The sequence below is a fragment of the Cucurbita moschata genome, unplaced genomic scaffold (genome assembly GCF_002738365.1).
Source record: "Cucurbita moschata cultivar Rifu unplaced genomic scaffold, Cmos_1.0 Cmo_Scf00003, whole genome shotgun sequence".
NCBI lineage: Eukaryota > Viridiplantae > Streptophyta > Magnoliopsida > Cucurbitales > Cucurbitaceae > Cucurbita > Cucurbita moschata.
The window spans coordinates 5,445,077-5,461,167 of NW_019268519.1; the positions used below are offsets into that span (position 1 = coordinate 5,445,077).

A 16,091-nucleotide genomic window follows, 5' to 3' on the forward strand; every position below is an offset into this window, starting at 1 on the left:
ATGTCACTTAATTTGATTAAGCTTATAGACCAGACCCACTGCGGCGTCAAATGCACCAAGTTATGCTTTGAGGGAGCTGTCAATTGGCTAATGAGGATATGGAGCAAATGAAAATGAAAATGTAACCATCTAAGCCTATCGCTAGTAGATATTTTATCTGCTTTGACTCATTATGTATTGTCGTCAGCCTCTCAAAGAAGAGGTTTTCATGTGTTTCGTTTCTCTCTCCAATTATCTGCTTTGACTCGTTATATATCGTTGTCAGCCTCTCTAGAGAGAGGTTTTCACGTGTTTTGTTCCTCTCCCCAACAAAAAAAGATGTGCCTTTTCTTCTCTCTACCATCCACTTTTTGCTCTTTCTCCCATTTTGAGTCCTAACAAAACGTCAATCGAAGTTAGAGGGAAGAATTTCAAAAGTTCAAAGGGCAAAAAGATTAAGAAAGCTAACGCTTGGCTAATCCTCTCTAACACCACAATCAAAGAAACTTAGCAGCTAAACGTCTAATTTCTACCATACCATAGTTGAACTGACTGAAAAGAAAGGGAAACTTCTTTTTGTCAAACAGAGAACAGTCATCGAGCAAATCTAGCACAGGTAAGTGATCTGAATGTTCACACTACATGGAGCCAAAATTCATGAGAAGGAAGCAAATCTAGTTTGTTTGACATTTGATGAATTAGTCCCTAAGCCTCAAAAACTCAAATGTAGCTAAGAAAAGGGACTATCTTCAAGTTTTATAGTAAATACGAAAAGCATCATGCTTGGATAAGTTTTCATTCAGATTAAGATGAACATATATACATACAGCCTATTCATGAGTTAAATCTACAATACACTCAATTTAGATATGGAGAATATATTCAAAAGATATAATGAAATTAATTTCCTTGTAGTATGCAAATACACCAAACGAAAACATTGAAATCATGCCAGTTATTTCAGCTTCAGTCGATTTCAATGAGAAGAACATTTTCAGGAGTCTCAACCAAGAATCAGATACCTGAAAATTGACGAAGCAGTAACTAACAAAAACGTTCTTTTTTCCATCTTTAACCAAAAAGGGTTATCAATAGATACAATAAATCAAACAGCCCGACGTTAATTCACTTCCAACTTATATTTAACGAATGTTCTCATCCATCTACTGCCCAGTTCTTGTTGTTTCCCCCAAAGCGACATATTAGGCCCTCATATTCCAAGGCGATTATCATTCTCTTTAGTTGAAACCCCACATTCGCACTATCAATTAGAAAAATCTCTCATCTCCAAAAGATTATGAACATGAAACATTTTAGAAACAGTCCCATCAATTATCCCTCCCTCCCTTTCTGGATACTTGAAAGAAAATATGAATCGACACCCTGAGACCCCCCTCGATTAAATCTCTACTTTCTTCTATTAAACCACTAGTTAACACGAACAGAAAGAGAATAAAACTTAAATGCCAATTTTGCTAACATGGTTGTTCTTCGGTGTTCGTCATTACTGCATCACGCGTTCATAATTAATACAATAAAATCAACTAGTAACTGGGGGGCATATACGACATTAAGAAATGAGTGAATGTGATTAGAAGGAATACCTGGATAAGCCGAAAGTTTGAAACTGGAGACTTGGGAGGGGGCCGCGCGAACGCAGGCCCCCACTACCACAAATTATGACGTAGGCTCTGCCACTTTGGGCAGACCTTAGGCGGGCACCCCCCCTTAATGTGCAATGGCGGTCACCAACCTAGGCCATGAGTCTTTTTGATCACCCATTGACCCCGTCCAGGTAAGTGAGTTCACCTTATGCCATCGTTTGTATTTATATGACATTGTAAGGTCCCTGCCGCGTGCTTGCCCGATGTGGGACTAAATTATCTTTCCTTTATCTCTCACCTCCTTTCCACTTCCATTGATATTTTATCATAATTTTTGCTGAGGTAAAATAGCTAATATTTGGAATCAAATATTTGTTATCAATCAAATTAACTATGAAAATTGGAAGGAAATTATTTTTTTTTTGGAGTCGAATCGAATCCATAGTAAAAAAAAAAAAAAAAAAGCAACTAAAAGAGCTATGCTCGGAAGTGCTTTCTTAAGCATCAGCAGAATACCATTAGTTATATTTTTCTTCGTGTCATATTAAAGATATGATGTGCATTCAATCTAACAAAGCAGTGTAGTTCAACTAAGAAAAATAGGGAATTTCAAACTTGTGAGTTCTCCATCAAACATCACACTACTGCAACTCAAATTTGCAATCTAGAATTAATATCTTTTTTAAATTATATTGTTTCGAAAAAAATAATCTCAGAAAATGTTCGTGTATAAGTTTGTAGAGCTATTGACATCAAATATCTTTCATAGATCTACTAAACTACGCATCGATGGAATGCAATTATAGCCATAAAAAATTATTTACTCAAGAAACGTACCTAGTAAAGATTCAATGAACCAAAAGAAGCACAAAATTAACAATGATTGAAACTAGGAGTTTGAAGGGGCCGTGTGTCACGGTCCTATATCTTTGACCGTGCGGCGTCGTGATCTATACACGCTCACGACCAGCCTTAAGGGGAATTAAGCCCCATTATATTTTTCGCCCCGGCTTTGTGGCTTCGTCGGACCTTAGGCGAGGTTTGTCTTCGCCAATCGAACATCGCTTGTGCGGAATCCAAGCTTGTTCAACCACACACGCCGCCTGTGCGTGTATGTTCAGTCATCTGCGACACATCCGACTTGCCTCTACGCTAGGCCAACTCATTCGGCTCGACCTTGCCTCTGCTCGGGCCAAGGTCTCTCAATACAACGTCGCATCTCGTCTTGCCATCTCGATCCCCATCGACAGGGTCCATATGTCTTGACGCCATCCCGAGTCTCGGGATGTCGTCGCTCATCATAACTCGTTCGGTCATGCCATCGAGAATGGGCCCGCGTGTCGTTCATCTCATCGGGACTTCCCGAACATCCATCCATCCGGGTTCTATCGAGGCATAGGCCCTCCCGTGCCTATGCCGAGTCATTTACGGATACCGTACCGGATAGCGGGTGTATGTAGCAACCTCCAACACGCGGGCTAGGGCGCAATACCGGCACACCCGTGCCGTCCGGTACTGTCCTTCAAAAACCCATTTCAAAGGAAGTCGCCCCGAGACACTCGTCTCAGCACGCTCGCCCACACTGTGACACACGTATGTGCCACAGGGTAGCTCACTTAGGCCACAGGGCCCAGGGGTGGTGGAGAGCTAACACCATGGTACCCCCTATAGTACATTTTGAGCCATTTTCATTCTACCAGGAGTAGACATGATTTTCGTGAGGTGTCATACGGTGTCGTGCATTGTCCGTCCCATATCCGATTGACACCAAACTTGGCGAGCATTCATATTTCATATGGACGGACTTAACTCCCGAACCGCATGACCAAATTCCTTCCGGAACCTCGACTTTTGAGGTTAAGGCCCGGGGCCCTACCCGGCCCTTCAACAAGCCTATCTTGTCCTTCATGTCTATGCTGATGTCTCTGTTATGCTTGTGTCTCAACATGTCTTCAATGCCCACTTTGCGTGGTGGTGTGTTGGATGATGCATCGTCCTCCTCGATCGCATCATGGCATTCTTCTACGTTGGCCCGCATATGGCCGGATGGGCGTCTCTTGAGGGACGCCCCTTTGCTTGTCATGGCGTGAGGGTCACAACCTACTCTCTTCATAGTAAGGTTGTGACACCGTGCATACGTAGGCCCCATTACCACAAATTATAACGTAGGTTGTACTGCTTGGGCAGACCTTAGACGGGCACCCCTCCTTAACGTGCAATGGAGGTCACCAATCGAGGGCATGAACCTCCATGATCGCCCATTGACCCCGTTCAGATAAGTATGTTCACCAACATGCCATCGTATACTATTCATAGCAAATTGGAGGCTCCCTTGCCGCTCACTTATCCGATGTTGGTCTTCTTCCTCAAATCTCAATCACCACTCCCCATTACATCATTGGCTTGAATTTTCGAACAACCAATTTATTGATTTAATTTGAAATATTTTGAACATTCCAAGTATATTTAAGTGAATAAAAAGTGATTTCTTCGCAACAATTTCAAAGATAATTTTAATTTAAAGAAAAATCAAAATTTAAGGGGAAAAAAAAAAAAAACCTAATACTTATATAATTAAAATCTTAAATTGTCTATAAAATTATCATAAATTAGTAGAGAAAAACACGGAAAGAAGAGAAAATGAAAAAATATAGCTCATATTATCCAAACATACAATTATCCCTTCGGTATGGAAGAAACATAAATTATAAAATGGAATCCTTGTGAAAAGGATTAATTTGTGAAATTTCATGCCACTTCATAACGAATTGGATTTAGAAATAAGTTTTGTGAAACATTGGAAAGATCCATTTTGTCATTTATATGAATAAATTATTCTAATCAGTAAGAGTTCGAGGCCTACCCCTCAGTTCTAATCAATAAATTATTCTAATCAACAAAACATATCAACTACATGTAATTTCTAAAATTACTAAACAAAATAAAGAAACAAAACACGTAAAGATGTATTTCAGAGTCATACCCTAGACTTACCCATGTTAATAGAATCCCAAAAGAAAAAAGGAGTTCAGGCTCCTCTCGAAGGCATAGTAAAAAATGACGAAGACTCCAAAAGAAATAGAGTCGAGCTTCAACTAAGGGGAGTCGACCTTTTGGGGAAGGCAAAAGCAAAGCCATAAGAGCTCAAGCTCAAAGTAGACAATATCATACCATTGTGGAGAGTCGTGTTTCTCATGCTCAAAGTAGACAATATCATACCATTGTGGAGAGTCGTGTTTATCTAACAATATATACACACACGATGCTAGGACTCCACGTATAATTAGTATTATTTGCTTAAAATTTGAATACCGTATCAATCCTACAAAAACCACTTAGTACATATATTTTTATACTCATTCATGCCATCTTTTCTTACCTTTTTCAAACAAGGTGATAAACCAAGATCTTAGGGTTTTACAAGTTTTTTATTTTTAGTTTAGTTAATTTAATTTTTCAGAAAATTGCGTGATTTATTAATTTTAAAAATATATTATTGAATTAATTTGCTCGTTTTAATGGGATCCCAAGTTTAGTTTTTAATAACAAGACATAAATACTTTTATTATATGTTAAATGCGTATTTTTTTTAGTTTTTATTATATGTTAAATTTGCAATTAAGAAAATACAAATATTTAGCAACGAAAAAATACATCCAATTCTCGAATAATCTTATAAAAAGCACAAGGGTAGCACCTATAAATAAAAACTAAGATTATCAGAAACAGAAACACAAGAATGGTGCGAAGAACATGAACAGTTAGTCTTTACAATAACTTGGGCACAAAACAAGAATTACGTGGAGAACATTAACAATGTCTCTCTGCACGAAAACTCGTGCTGCTCGATAAGAACGGTATGAAGAACATGAATAAAATTAGTCTTTGACGACTCAGTTGGCTAAGCTAACCTTATCGAGAGTCAACTCCGTGGTGATGAGTCTAAGCAGTCGTTGGACCAATTTCCTCACCCTTAGTTCTCTGTTCACAAAAAGAACGAGAAAATAAGATAAAACACAATGAATTATATCATTAACATCAGCTGGACTATCCACTGCACATGTTCTTCAATAGTTGATAAAAACAAGTTAAACTGTCTATGCAAGGAGATAAAAAGAACAATCAGAACACAGTAACTTGACTTCAACACCACCCACCATTACATTCTATATTTATCCCGACTATAGTGTATCGTGTCGAAGGGTTTCTTTCTCTTTTCATATGCCAGCGATCTCTTTATCTTAAGCTATATATAAACTGCCTTGTGATGCATGAATTTTTCTTTTTAAGTGACGGCTATTTTTACCTCGAGATGACAAGTTCACAGAAGGAAGGAAATAAAATGAGTAGGTGAGGACGTCTTTCACGACTCTCCTCGTTCGAGTCAATCTTCAAATGTGAAGGCAAGGGAAGAACAGAGGCAGTGTCGTAATGGATCTTGAGCCGGGCAAGTTCTTGAAGAACATATATGACTTCGTCAAGCCTTGCTGTAGGCAGCGGACGCACACCTGCTTGTATTGTAAAATTCAAAGGGAATAGTGAGGAATAGTGAGGAATAGCTCAACACCAACCAAGAACAGAATAGCTAATCATTTTTCGTTACTCCTAACAAAAGCAAACAAAACTGCACACCTACCTAAGTCATTCTCGTCGATCAGGAACCTGCTCAAGATGCATTGGCATCTCATCACGAGTAACAAGATCGAAATTTTGCTGACTTCACATCTTGTCGAGCTCCATTTATCATCTTCATTGTCATAGCTGATAACATGAAAATATATGGTTCGAGGGATTAGAATGCTTAATTCTCCTCCTAAAACATATGAGTGGGTCACTATGCTTGTGGAATGATTTATCATTTAAAAAAATACATAAATTGTTTGCTCAATGGTTGCAGATCATCTGGAAGGATAAAGTCTAAGACAGGTTATCTAAACTTGCTTTGGAAAGCACGTGCTTTTACAAGCAGACATCAGCCTTGCGGATCCGACCATGTTACTTTTCTTGGGGCAGTTTCACAGACAAGATAGTTAGATCATGCGACTTTTCATCTTATAATTGCAAAAAGACCAGGTAGTTGATATTCCATCCTTCACATTAAAGTTAAAGAACTAAAATTACACTCTTGAGGTCATTTTCAAATAATACCTGCTCAAAGAAAACAACTTCTGCAAACAGATCAAGGAAAATCTGCTACAGTGGATGGGCATTAGCTCTACGGTCTCAACGGGCAATGAGCAGGTTCGTGCTGCACATCGATCCAATGTGGAAACAAGTCTTTGGAGAACCTATGAATTATGATGTTGAAAGGAAATAGAAAATTAGTGAATTATATAAAAATGAGCATCTCCAAGGTTGCTTTACAAAATGATATTGTAAATTCAGTGACTGAAAGAACAAACGACATGAAAGTTCTCATATCTGATGAGAAACTCTTTATTAACAAACTATGAAAAATGAAACACCCTATTCTACATTATCAAAACACCATGCACAAGAATTAAATAAAAAACAAAACCATATATTTTTAAAAATCTGGAAGAAATTGATGAGCAATCAATTAGTGATCTAAAATGAGATATTACGAAAAGTGTGCAGAAACCAATATGCAGATGGAAAAAGCCTAAAACTAGAAAGGATATATGTGGGCACGAAGATCGATTAGGCATTTATCGACGAAGATCACACATCGAAACTGGCAAGCATGCAAAGTGGACCACAATAACTTGTGTGTAGACATTAGCAGTAAAATTTATGGTAAACAGAAAAGCAAGGAAATAACTCCAAATCATTTAAATGTCCTTTTTTTGTTGGAATCAAGCGATTTATCAATCAACTATAGCCAGAATAATATCAATTTTCTTGAAAAGCAAACTGATGAGATTGCAGGACGAAGGCAGCTTGAGAAAATTACATCATGAGGTGCATCAAGTGGTGATTTAAGAATCTTGTCACCCAGAACGTTTAAGAGAGTCATCTCAAGATCCTCATTAGTTTCCAGTGACCCAGATGTCACTGAACTGGATAGAGCTCGCCCACAATATCCGACAAGGAAAAATTCATAAACATCCGCAACTTCCTTCCATATACGAGTTCTTGCTGGTTTGCTAGTACCTGGATCTGGTAGAACATTCCTAGTTAAGTTTTGTACGTCATCAAGAAGTATCTGATTAAAACCTTCGACAGCCAATCCCCAAAGTGCGCCATCAGGGTTTTCTCTTCTTGTTGTCATACACCTAAAAGACGAAATATTCAGTTACTTATCCTTGTACAGAAATTTTTTACGAACTAAAATAAAAAGAAAAATAACCAATAGCCATTTTGGAACGACCTAACATCTAAACTCTCACAGAACTCACATGAGTAATGTAAAGCCAGAGCACCATAATATTTTGCGAACACATTAATCTAGAAACTAACAGATCAGCAATATGTCAAGTATGCTATCAATTCCCTTTTCTAGTCAGGTCCGGGCAAGATCTAACTCCATTCACCCCACAGTTGATTGAAATAACAAGAGAAATTGAAAAAGGTTCTAGAGGGAACCTTAACCGCCACAAGTATTTAGTGAGTGGACCTTGTAAATAATAGGTTGCTAGGACTAATGATTTAATCTGCCTCCTCTATATGAAGGGTCAAGAGTCTAACAATGATACAAACTTAAGTAGAGCTTATCACAAACTCAAAACAGCAAGCATAGCAATCAGATACAGTTCTTTTTTTTTTTTTTTTTAAATGATAAATAATGATTTTAGTGATGGGTTGAAATTACAAGAGGGAGAAGGGAATACAAAAAATCCAAGCGAAGAAAATTAAAAAAGGTCTTCCAACCAGCACGAAGAAAGTATAAACAATAAGAGTTAAAAGAAGCATAAAATTTACACCAAAGAGAATAATAACACGAAAGTTACTTCCTCCTGCAGCAACTAATTATCAATCTCTAATTATATCTCATATGAGGGTTTACCGCTTTCACTTCTAGCATAACTAACATACTAATTCCCAACGACATCCATGAACCTCTTAAGAAAGTTGTAAGGCTGGAAGAAATAAAAACCCTTGAAAAGAATGGAGCTCAGAAAATCACAAATTTTGTCCCCTACCAATAATTGTTCTTTTTCTTTCTTCTACACCGTTGAATATTTTTCTTATTATACTCCACGAGTATTTCCACATTCCTTTCTTTTTCCTCTTTTTTTGCGTAATAGGCATCCATAGAAGGGAATAGAACCCTAGTTAAATCACCATATATAAGTCTTCTTTCTTACGAACAATATTTCCTATAATAGTGAGTTCTCTAGTGCAATTACCATATCTTTTCCTACAGTGTCAAGTTCTCTCAACAGTATGGAAGAAACAAGTAACAAAGTCATTATTAGCTACACAACAGAAAGTAAATAAAAATTCTAACCTATAAAGAAAACTTTAGTTTGTCTGATATGTCCATGTTTGATACATATCATACACCAACACTTTTTGGGCATGTTTTCAACATAACTAAACACAAAAGACATATCAAGTACTTTTGGAAGAAATTAGAAACAGGCTAAGTATTTTGTAGACATGTCCAAACATGTTTTTCTTTTGGCCAAATTATAAAAAATATCCTTGAACTTTTTCTTTTGTTTAAAAAAGACTCCTAGTCTTTCAAAAGTTGCAATATTGCCTTTGACCTTCCATAAAAATTTCAAAACTACCTTAGATTAGAAACTAGTTTGCATGTTCTACAGAAATTCAATGTGGTGGTGACTTGAAAGTCTAAAATGGTGGGGTGGTGACTGGCATGCTTGTCTAGATTAAGTCTAAAAAAACAATATTACGTCATGTCAACTTTTTGTCCAACATTCTAATAGATTTTTACTCTAAGGTAGTTTTGAAATATTTATGAAAGTTAACGATAATATAGGAACTCTTGAAAAAATGAGGTATTTTTTAATCAACGGGAAAAGTTTGAGAGTATTTTTTTTTATAACGTAGCCTTTCTTTAAAATCAAGATATGACTTTTTATCGATGAATGTAAGAAGCAAAAATGTTCAATGGACATGCTCTTACCGACACACTACCAGTCCACCTTTTCAAGAAATTGAGTAAAAAAGAGTGTCAAAATCTGTACCTTCCAAGACCCTGGACAATTTCAGGACAAATAATACATTTTTCAACCATTGGTGCATGAAGGAAAAGCTCAACCAACGCAGGAACAAGCTTTTCTGCAAACAGGACATTCTGAATGCCAACTGGTGTAACTGCTGACACTGGAGACGCAGACTGAGAAGCTTCATCGTTTGAGGATGCAGAAGCAGCTCTGGAATGCCTTTCGTTCTTTGACCTCCCTTGATATGCAGAAATACAATGTACAAGTACCAATTATAAGAGATCAAGGAAAAAACTAGGAATTTCACCTAACAAATTTCACTACCTGGAACAAGATAACTAGTGCTTGTTTGATCTCCATCATTTTCATGTATTGAGGGAGAACCTGATCTTGGAAGATATTGCAAAAATTCACGCAGCAAAATCAGCCACATTGAAGAGATGGCATCAGTAGGACGTAAAAGTGGTAATATTTCCAGAATAGTTCGTAGCTCAGGGGGAACATGTCCCTGGAGAAAGAGAGATGTCTCAGCAAGTTAATAAGGAAATCAACAAACCGCCATTGAGTTCTTTACTTCCTATAGAATCTTTTCACAAGTACTACAGAAAGAATCCAGATGGCTACATGTGTCTCTTCTATGTGAATGGATGGAGTGCAGATTTTTCATCTAAATCAACAAGAAATTTATGTACTAGTCTGAAACTCTTTAATTTAGACCTTCACTCATCTTTATATTCTCCGATCCCACCCCTTTTAAGGCTTGGAAATTTATATATTCAATAATTAATGTAGCATTTTTGAAATGTTAAGTAGTCATCATAGTTCTTTAATTTTGCTTCACTTATTAATTCAGTCTAAACCTAAATGCCTCGACCATTTTTTTCACCATGGTGAAAACTTGATTCATACAATAAGTCATTTTATGCTCAATCAGAACCCACACCATATTAAGTCAAATGTCAATAAAAAAATGTAAGAGTGCTTGTTTAGAGTTTGGAAAAAGTCAATCACATTAAGATGTTTGAGCTAATAAAATCTGGCGACATTATTTTGGAGCTAAAGTTCAGTGCGGCAAGGCCAGGCCCCCTATGGAAAGTCCAGGTTTCAAGCCCTAAACGGCCTTCAGGTCCACCCGCCTACTCAAGAAATCCGAGACCATTGTAGGAGAGAAGTAGCTTGACTGATAGGGAGAGGAGAGAAGCTACTTGTTGATAGTTTAGAAAGAAAGTAATTTCACTGCTATTTATTAGGCAAAGAAAGATTATTTGATTTAAAAAGAAGGGCGGGGGGAATGGTTTAGCTCGGTTAACAATTGAGCAATCACTACGCCCTGTTCTCGAAAGCCGAAGAGCAGCTAAACTAAGCAACTTGTTGGGGGATTAGGCAGCAGTTGAAAGAGCAGCTCGAAAGCCCCTTGTTTTTTAGTCTTTTTATCAAACTCATAAAGGAAAGAAGGCCGGCCGTTATGGCCAATTAAGCAAACCACGAGCAATTCATCGGGGTCTACTTTGGTTGGACAATGATTATGTAATTTCCTTAATTGATTTCTACAACAATTAACTTTGATATTGTTATTCATCCATGCTAACCTCTAGCTCCAAAACATTATATCTCATCAATACATAATCTTAATTCTCCCGTCTAAAACTGACAAACATGATCTTTCCAAGCAATATCATAAAATTCTTCAATTGAAAATGATGGAACATATGAACGAATTGTAAAACCAAAAATAAAATTATCCAAAAGTTTTTTTTCCTTTAAATCGAGCAAGGAAAAATGAGGGTAAAAATGAACTTACAAATTCAGTTTCAAAGTTCTCGTTAGTTATTATTGCTTGTTTAATGGCCAAATCAACAACTGATAGCAATTGTGTGTACATCTGGTTGTCAAACATCATTTGTGCTTGCACATACAGCTCTCCTGTAAACAATTTAACAGACGGAGAGCGTTAATAATAAGCATGAAAAGTACATATTGCAAGATCACAGTAGCATCAAGTTAATATTAAAAATCTTTTATATTATCTCTCTGATCCTATTGTGAATCTCACAAATAACTGAATGGTTTCAGCCTTCATATTTGATTAGATTCACAAATGTTTAGGGATTGTTTCAGACATATAAGTCAATGAAGAGACATATATGTAAAATATATTTATATATATTCATTAAAAGTAAATCATTACCAAGACCATGCAAAATTTCCTGCTTCACTTTGCTAGCAGCATTACCACTGTAGTGTGGTGACTTTTGAAGTACAAGCTCATACACATTAAGTACTGAAACAAGGTAAGTCATTGGCAAGTTTCCCTGTTCCACAAGTTAAAGAGCAAAGATGATTCAGGTCATTTATTATCATTTATATAGCAAGTCGATATGAATTATATTTTCAGTATATGCCAATGGAAACATGCATATGAAACAAAAATTTCTTTGGTTTACTCGATGTTTACCTTGGGAGAATGGGAAATAACTGTAGTCTGTAGACAGTTTATTGCTGCAAGAGCTACTTCTTTACTACCATTTAGAATGCTATTCTTCACAAAAAGAAGCAAAGATTCCCATTCTGTAGTAAGAGAAGCATGCGACATTATTACGAACAACCAATGTAAAGCTGTTAAAGATGAATTAAACAATATAGAATATGACAGATATAGACAGAAGTAAATGAGAAAGTTCATGCTATGATGCTAAAAGATTGACGATTGACCTACCAGACCAAAAATTTCTTAAGCTTCTGAGGAATGGGAAAAAAGAACGTAATATACGTGCTATTCCAGAAAGCACCAGAACCAGCGTTTCATCCCACTGTTTCTGAGCAGTATTACGACTGCAAATGCATGTAGTATGAGAAAATAATATACAATAATTTTATCTATTTTAGGAGTCAGGAAAGTAATATAAAAGAACAAAAGTGATTATATTTAGGCAAGGATCAAGATTAATACAGACGAGTGATGTATAAGCATATGGACCGCCTTTCCACCATGAGTTCCCAGTTCTTTCCCTTGCCATTCATCTTTGGATGAGGTTGCAGCCTTCAAAACAAAGAGTTCAAAGGTCGTCAGCAGAAAGATCAGCCAAAGGTCAAAGTATGGTTATGTTATCATATCACAGTTACCATGTGGGAAGCATGGTCTAAAATGGGGAAAACATAATCCCAAAGACAAGTCTCCCAAATGCTTTCTGAAAGCTTTTGACCATGACTTCCAAGACTCTGAAAGAGTGTCCTGATAGCTGAATTTCGGACCTGAAGGCATACAAATGTGCTGATATTACTAGCTTATAGTTCATAGGAATCACAGTTAATTCTACATATAACGCATCAAGGTGGACAAAATGAAGGTAGGGGCTATTATTCTACCTCTGGCCTATCATCAGCTCCAAGCTTATGAAGCAATGAGAAAACTGAAAACAACAACTTGTTGCAATCAACCATGTTTGTGAATGGAGAAGCATCAGTGTGAATGGAAGCCCCAATCATTTCCTCCTCAGTCCGCTCAACATTAACTTGTTTAGAGACAGCAGGCACGTCTGCAATTGAAGCCATTTTAGTAACAGCAAAGGGTGAACACAAAAACAGCTAATGACAGAGGTATAACAGTATGCACACTTACCAGGGAGGTTACTTGCTTCCTTCTCACCCACAAGATCATGTGAAAGCCGCTTAGCAATAAAATCAGTTATAGTCCACAAAAGCCCTATTGCTGTTAAGCTTATATTTAACTCCGTTTTTTGAGCACTGTATGCTCCTGTCACGTCTACACATCTGCAACATGCAAATTGATATCAAAGTAAGAATTTCTACATCAAAAGGTATAATAGTGACCCTACTAGCTCAAGTTTCGGCTTTTGTTTTTATGTTTATTCAGATCAGCTAGAACCTAAAGGTGGATCGATTAATTAGTGTTATGATAGCCTCCTGCGTTCAATAAATTGGTTCTTGAGGCCAAACACAGCAAGTTATTCCAATTTAGCCAAGTAAATTTCAGATTCATTTTACTTCTGATGGAATAAGAATGCTAATTGTTCTACACTCGGGGAAAAAATAGAAGGCCAATAAAATATCTTGATAGAAGAAAATAATTCCTGTAGGCAGTGGATCATCATAAGCAAGAGTATAAATACATATCAAAATTTAAAACATAAAGCTCCATTCTTTGATAGAACATAATAATTACGAAAGCAATAATTGGGTGAAGACGTGAAGAGGGAAGCATACAAAGTAGAGGGAGCAGAGTGAAATAAGAAAAAATTCTAAGCGAATAAAAATTCCAAACAGAAGCTCTTACACGTGAAGGCATTCTTGTGGTAAGCTGGAAAGTCCATCGTTCAAGATCACGCGTAGACTCTAAAAGGAAAACAAAAATTAGATTATTTTTATGTAGACAGAATTACTAGTATTTAGCTGTTATAAAGAAAATTAAGCAAGCAACTATCTGGAAACAAAATTAAGTAATTGGAAGAAAACTGCAGATATAACAGCATATAGGCATGTATCACCGTCCACAGGTCGAGTCATGAAATCGAAAGTTCATTAGACCTTCCAATGCAACAGATGGACATGGATATGGATTTGCTATAAAAACAATAACAGCAGACGGACTATGTGATAGTAATGCATCAACCGAGAAAAATATAGTTGCCTAAAGTAAAATTAAAGAAACTACAGCAATCTAAATATGTGGAGAAACAAACAGCAACCTAGTGCAGGGAGTAACATGTTTAAAAAATAAGTTATAATTCTTCTTCAAAGGAGTAAAGGTGTAAAAAGTCAACCATGTATACGAACTATAGTAAAAAGGGTGATAATCAAATAGAGGACAGTGAACAAAACCAATTCAGTAGCTCACTATTATTTGCAAGTTACGAAGTATTGATTATATTTTACTTGATTGATTACTTTGTCCCAGTTATAAATTTATCTAAAAGATCAGGGATATATAACAAAAATGCTGAGAACACACATCTATTTAACAACTTAAGAATGAGTACAGATAAGAGTTTCGAATGGACAAACATTATTCTTAAACAGGGGATTGTATTATATACGAACATGGATAACAGAAAGGAGGATGACAAGACCCTTCCAAACGAAAGTTAAGATTAACAAAAACCCTTTCAATCCAGATTGATGAGGGAGAAATTTTTAAAGATGTATACAAATATCAATAGATGGTCAGAGGCTACAAAAATGAACAAATCAGAAAAAAAAACCTCCAAACTTCTAGAGATTTCTTTCAAGCCGTAAATCCAGGCAAGTTATGGAATGAGACTTCTAAAGGAAAAAAATGACTTTTTGGAAGCTAAGACCCTGTTTAATAACCATTTGGTATTTAGTTTCTGGTTTTTGTAATCTACATTTTTTCGTATGTTTTTTAAAATCAAGACAAAATTTTGGAAACTAAACAAAAAAAAAACATAGTTCTCAAAAACTTGTTTTTGGAATTTGGTTAAGATTTCAATTTTTTTTTTTTTTTTTGGGTTAAGAAATATGAAGCAAGAATTGATGAGAAAACTAAGAATTCAATTTTTTGTTGAGAAACATGAAGCAAGGATTCAATTTTCTGGAAAGTATGACGTGTTCTTAATAGTTATAAAATATTGAACCATTTCCTAACCTGGAAGCCAAGAGCAACAAGGTCTTTCTCAGAAGCATCTGCAACAGACCTTTAAAATACAAGTAGTTAGAGAAAAACTTAACAGCACGATGTTTAGGTAATTGAAATTATAATAGTAGGTGATACCCAAACCTTAACAGCTCAAGAATATTTGGCCAACTGTAGTGTAATTTCTCTCCATGTCTCTGAGTTTTTCAAAGACAATATTATGAACTTGGGCAGAGATGGATACATAAAAGACGGAATTTAGCTATTGTTAGTAGCCTAAGTTACCTCTAAAACATGCAGAAGAATCTTTAATGATCCTGAGCAAACATCAATGCTTTGAGAAGACGAATACAGAGACTGTAGAGGAGATATAACAGAACATTCCAGTGACCTCAGCTTTTCAAGCCTGTTTTCAATCTAAAACAGATGCAGATGCCCACGTGCACCCAAATCATAGTTAGTTTTTCTCTCACACTATATAAAACACAGAAAAGAACCACGATGAGAATCCTAACAACCTTCAAAGAGGTATGATGATTAGGTGAGGTGAAATCTAGAAAGGGCTCTGAACCTAAAACTGAGCAGATTGATTGGTCCAATGCATCAAGTGCTATATTGCGTACATGCTGATTGGAGTTATTGGCAAGCTGCAAATCCATTCATGGAAGGTGTAAAACTTTTTAATTAATGCAAAATGGAAATCAAAGAAATTGAAATGTCGTTACCTCAACAAAATGGCCAACAACTTGATCCCATAGTGGTTCAACTCCTATCATAAAACATACAATTGATTCACTGTGTGAA

The 16,091-nt window shown here is 36.4% G+C and overlaps 1 protein-coding gene, 1 long non-coding RNA gene and 2 other non-coding genes across 5 annotated transcripts in view; all 4 read right to left on the reverse strand.

The window, feature by feature from the left end:
- Positions 1 to 741: 741 nt before the first annotated feature.
- Positions 742 to 1,780, reverse strand: LOC111439102. The gene is made up of 2 exons (XR_002709755.1): positions 1,584 to 1,780; positions 742 to 1,001 (listed from the first exon to the last, which is right to left on the reverse strand). It is a non-coding gene; the product is annotated as an uncharacterized LOC111439102 (long non-coding RNA).
- Positions 1,619 to 1,782, reverse strand: LOC111441260. Its single transcript, XR_002710107.1, has one exon. It is a non-coding gene; the product is annotated as a U1 spliceosomal RNA (small nuclear RNA).
- Positions 1,783 to 3,704: 1,922 nt separating this feature from the next.
- LOC111441296 lies at positions 3,705 to 3,866 on the reverse strand. The gene has a single exon (XR_002710139.1). It is a non-coding gene; the product is annotated as a U1 spliceosomal RNA (small nuclear RNA).
- Positions 3,867 to 5,234: 1,368 nt separating this feature from the next.
- The window catches only part of LOC111439021 (protein MON2 homolog), a 45,934-nt gene continuing 35,077 nt past the window's right edge, over positions 5,235 to 16,091 (reverse strand). Inside the window, exons 24-44 of one of the 2 annotated variants that reach the window (XM_023076763.1) lie at positions 16,013 to 16,056; positions 15,806 to 15,934; positions 15,573 to 15,704; positions 15,432 to 15,484; positions 15,300 to 15,348; positions 13,971 to 14,029; positions 13,296 to 13,447; positions 13,043 to 13,188; positions 12,800 to 12,928; positions 12,631 to 12,716; positions 12,393 to 12,508; positions 12,132 to 12,244; positions 11,865 to 11,988; positions 11,478 to 11,599; positions 10,001 to 10,184; positions 9,698 to 9,914; positions 7,498 to 7,819; positions 6,732 to 6,871; positions 6,220 to 6,344; positions 5,890 to 6,091; positions 5,235 to 5,564 (exon numbers count right to left, since the gene is read on the reverse strand). In XM_023076763.1, coding sequence (XP_022932531.1) covers positions 5,477 to 5,564; positions 5,890 to 6,091; positions 6,220 to 6,344; positions 6,732 to 6,871; positions 7,498 to 7,819; positions 9,698 to 9,914; positions 10,001 to 10,184; positions 11,478 to 11,599; positions 11,865 to 11,988; positions 12,132 to 12,244; positions 12,393 to 12,508; positions 12,631 to 12,716; positions 12,800 to 12,928; positions 13,043 to 13,188; positions 13,296 to 13,447; positions 13,971 to 14,029; positions 15,300 to 15,348; positions 15,432 to 15,484; positions 15,573 to 15,704; positions 15,806 to 15,934; positions 16,013 to 16,056 — 2,732 coding nt within the window. In that variant the 3' untranslated portion in view covers positions 5,235 to 5,476. Of the gene's footprint in view, positions 5,565 to 5,889; positions 6,092 to 6,219; positions 6,345 to 6,731; positions 6,872 to 7,497; positions 7,820 to 9,697; positions 9,915 to 10,000; positions 10,185 to 11,477; positions 11,600 to 11,864; positions 11,989 to 12,131; positions 12,245 to 12,392; positions 12,509 to 12,630; positions 12,717 to 12,799; positions 12,929 to 13,042; positions 13,213 to 13,295; positions 13,448 to 13,970; positions 14,030 to 15,299; positions 15,349 to 15,431; positions 15,485 to 15,572; positions 15,705 to 15,805; positions 15,935 to 16,012; positions 16,057 to 16,091 lie in introns of both variants that reach the window. The other variant, XM_023076756.1, reaches the window with a different exon arrangement.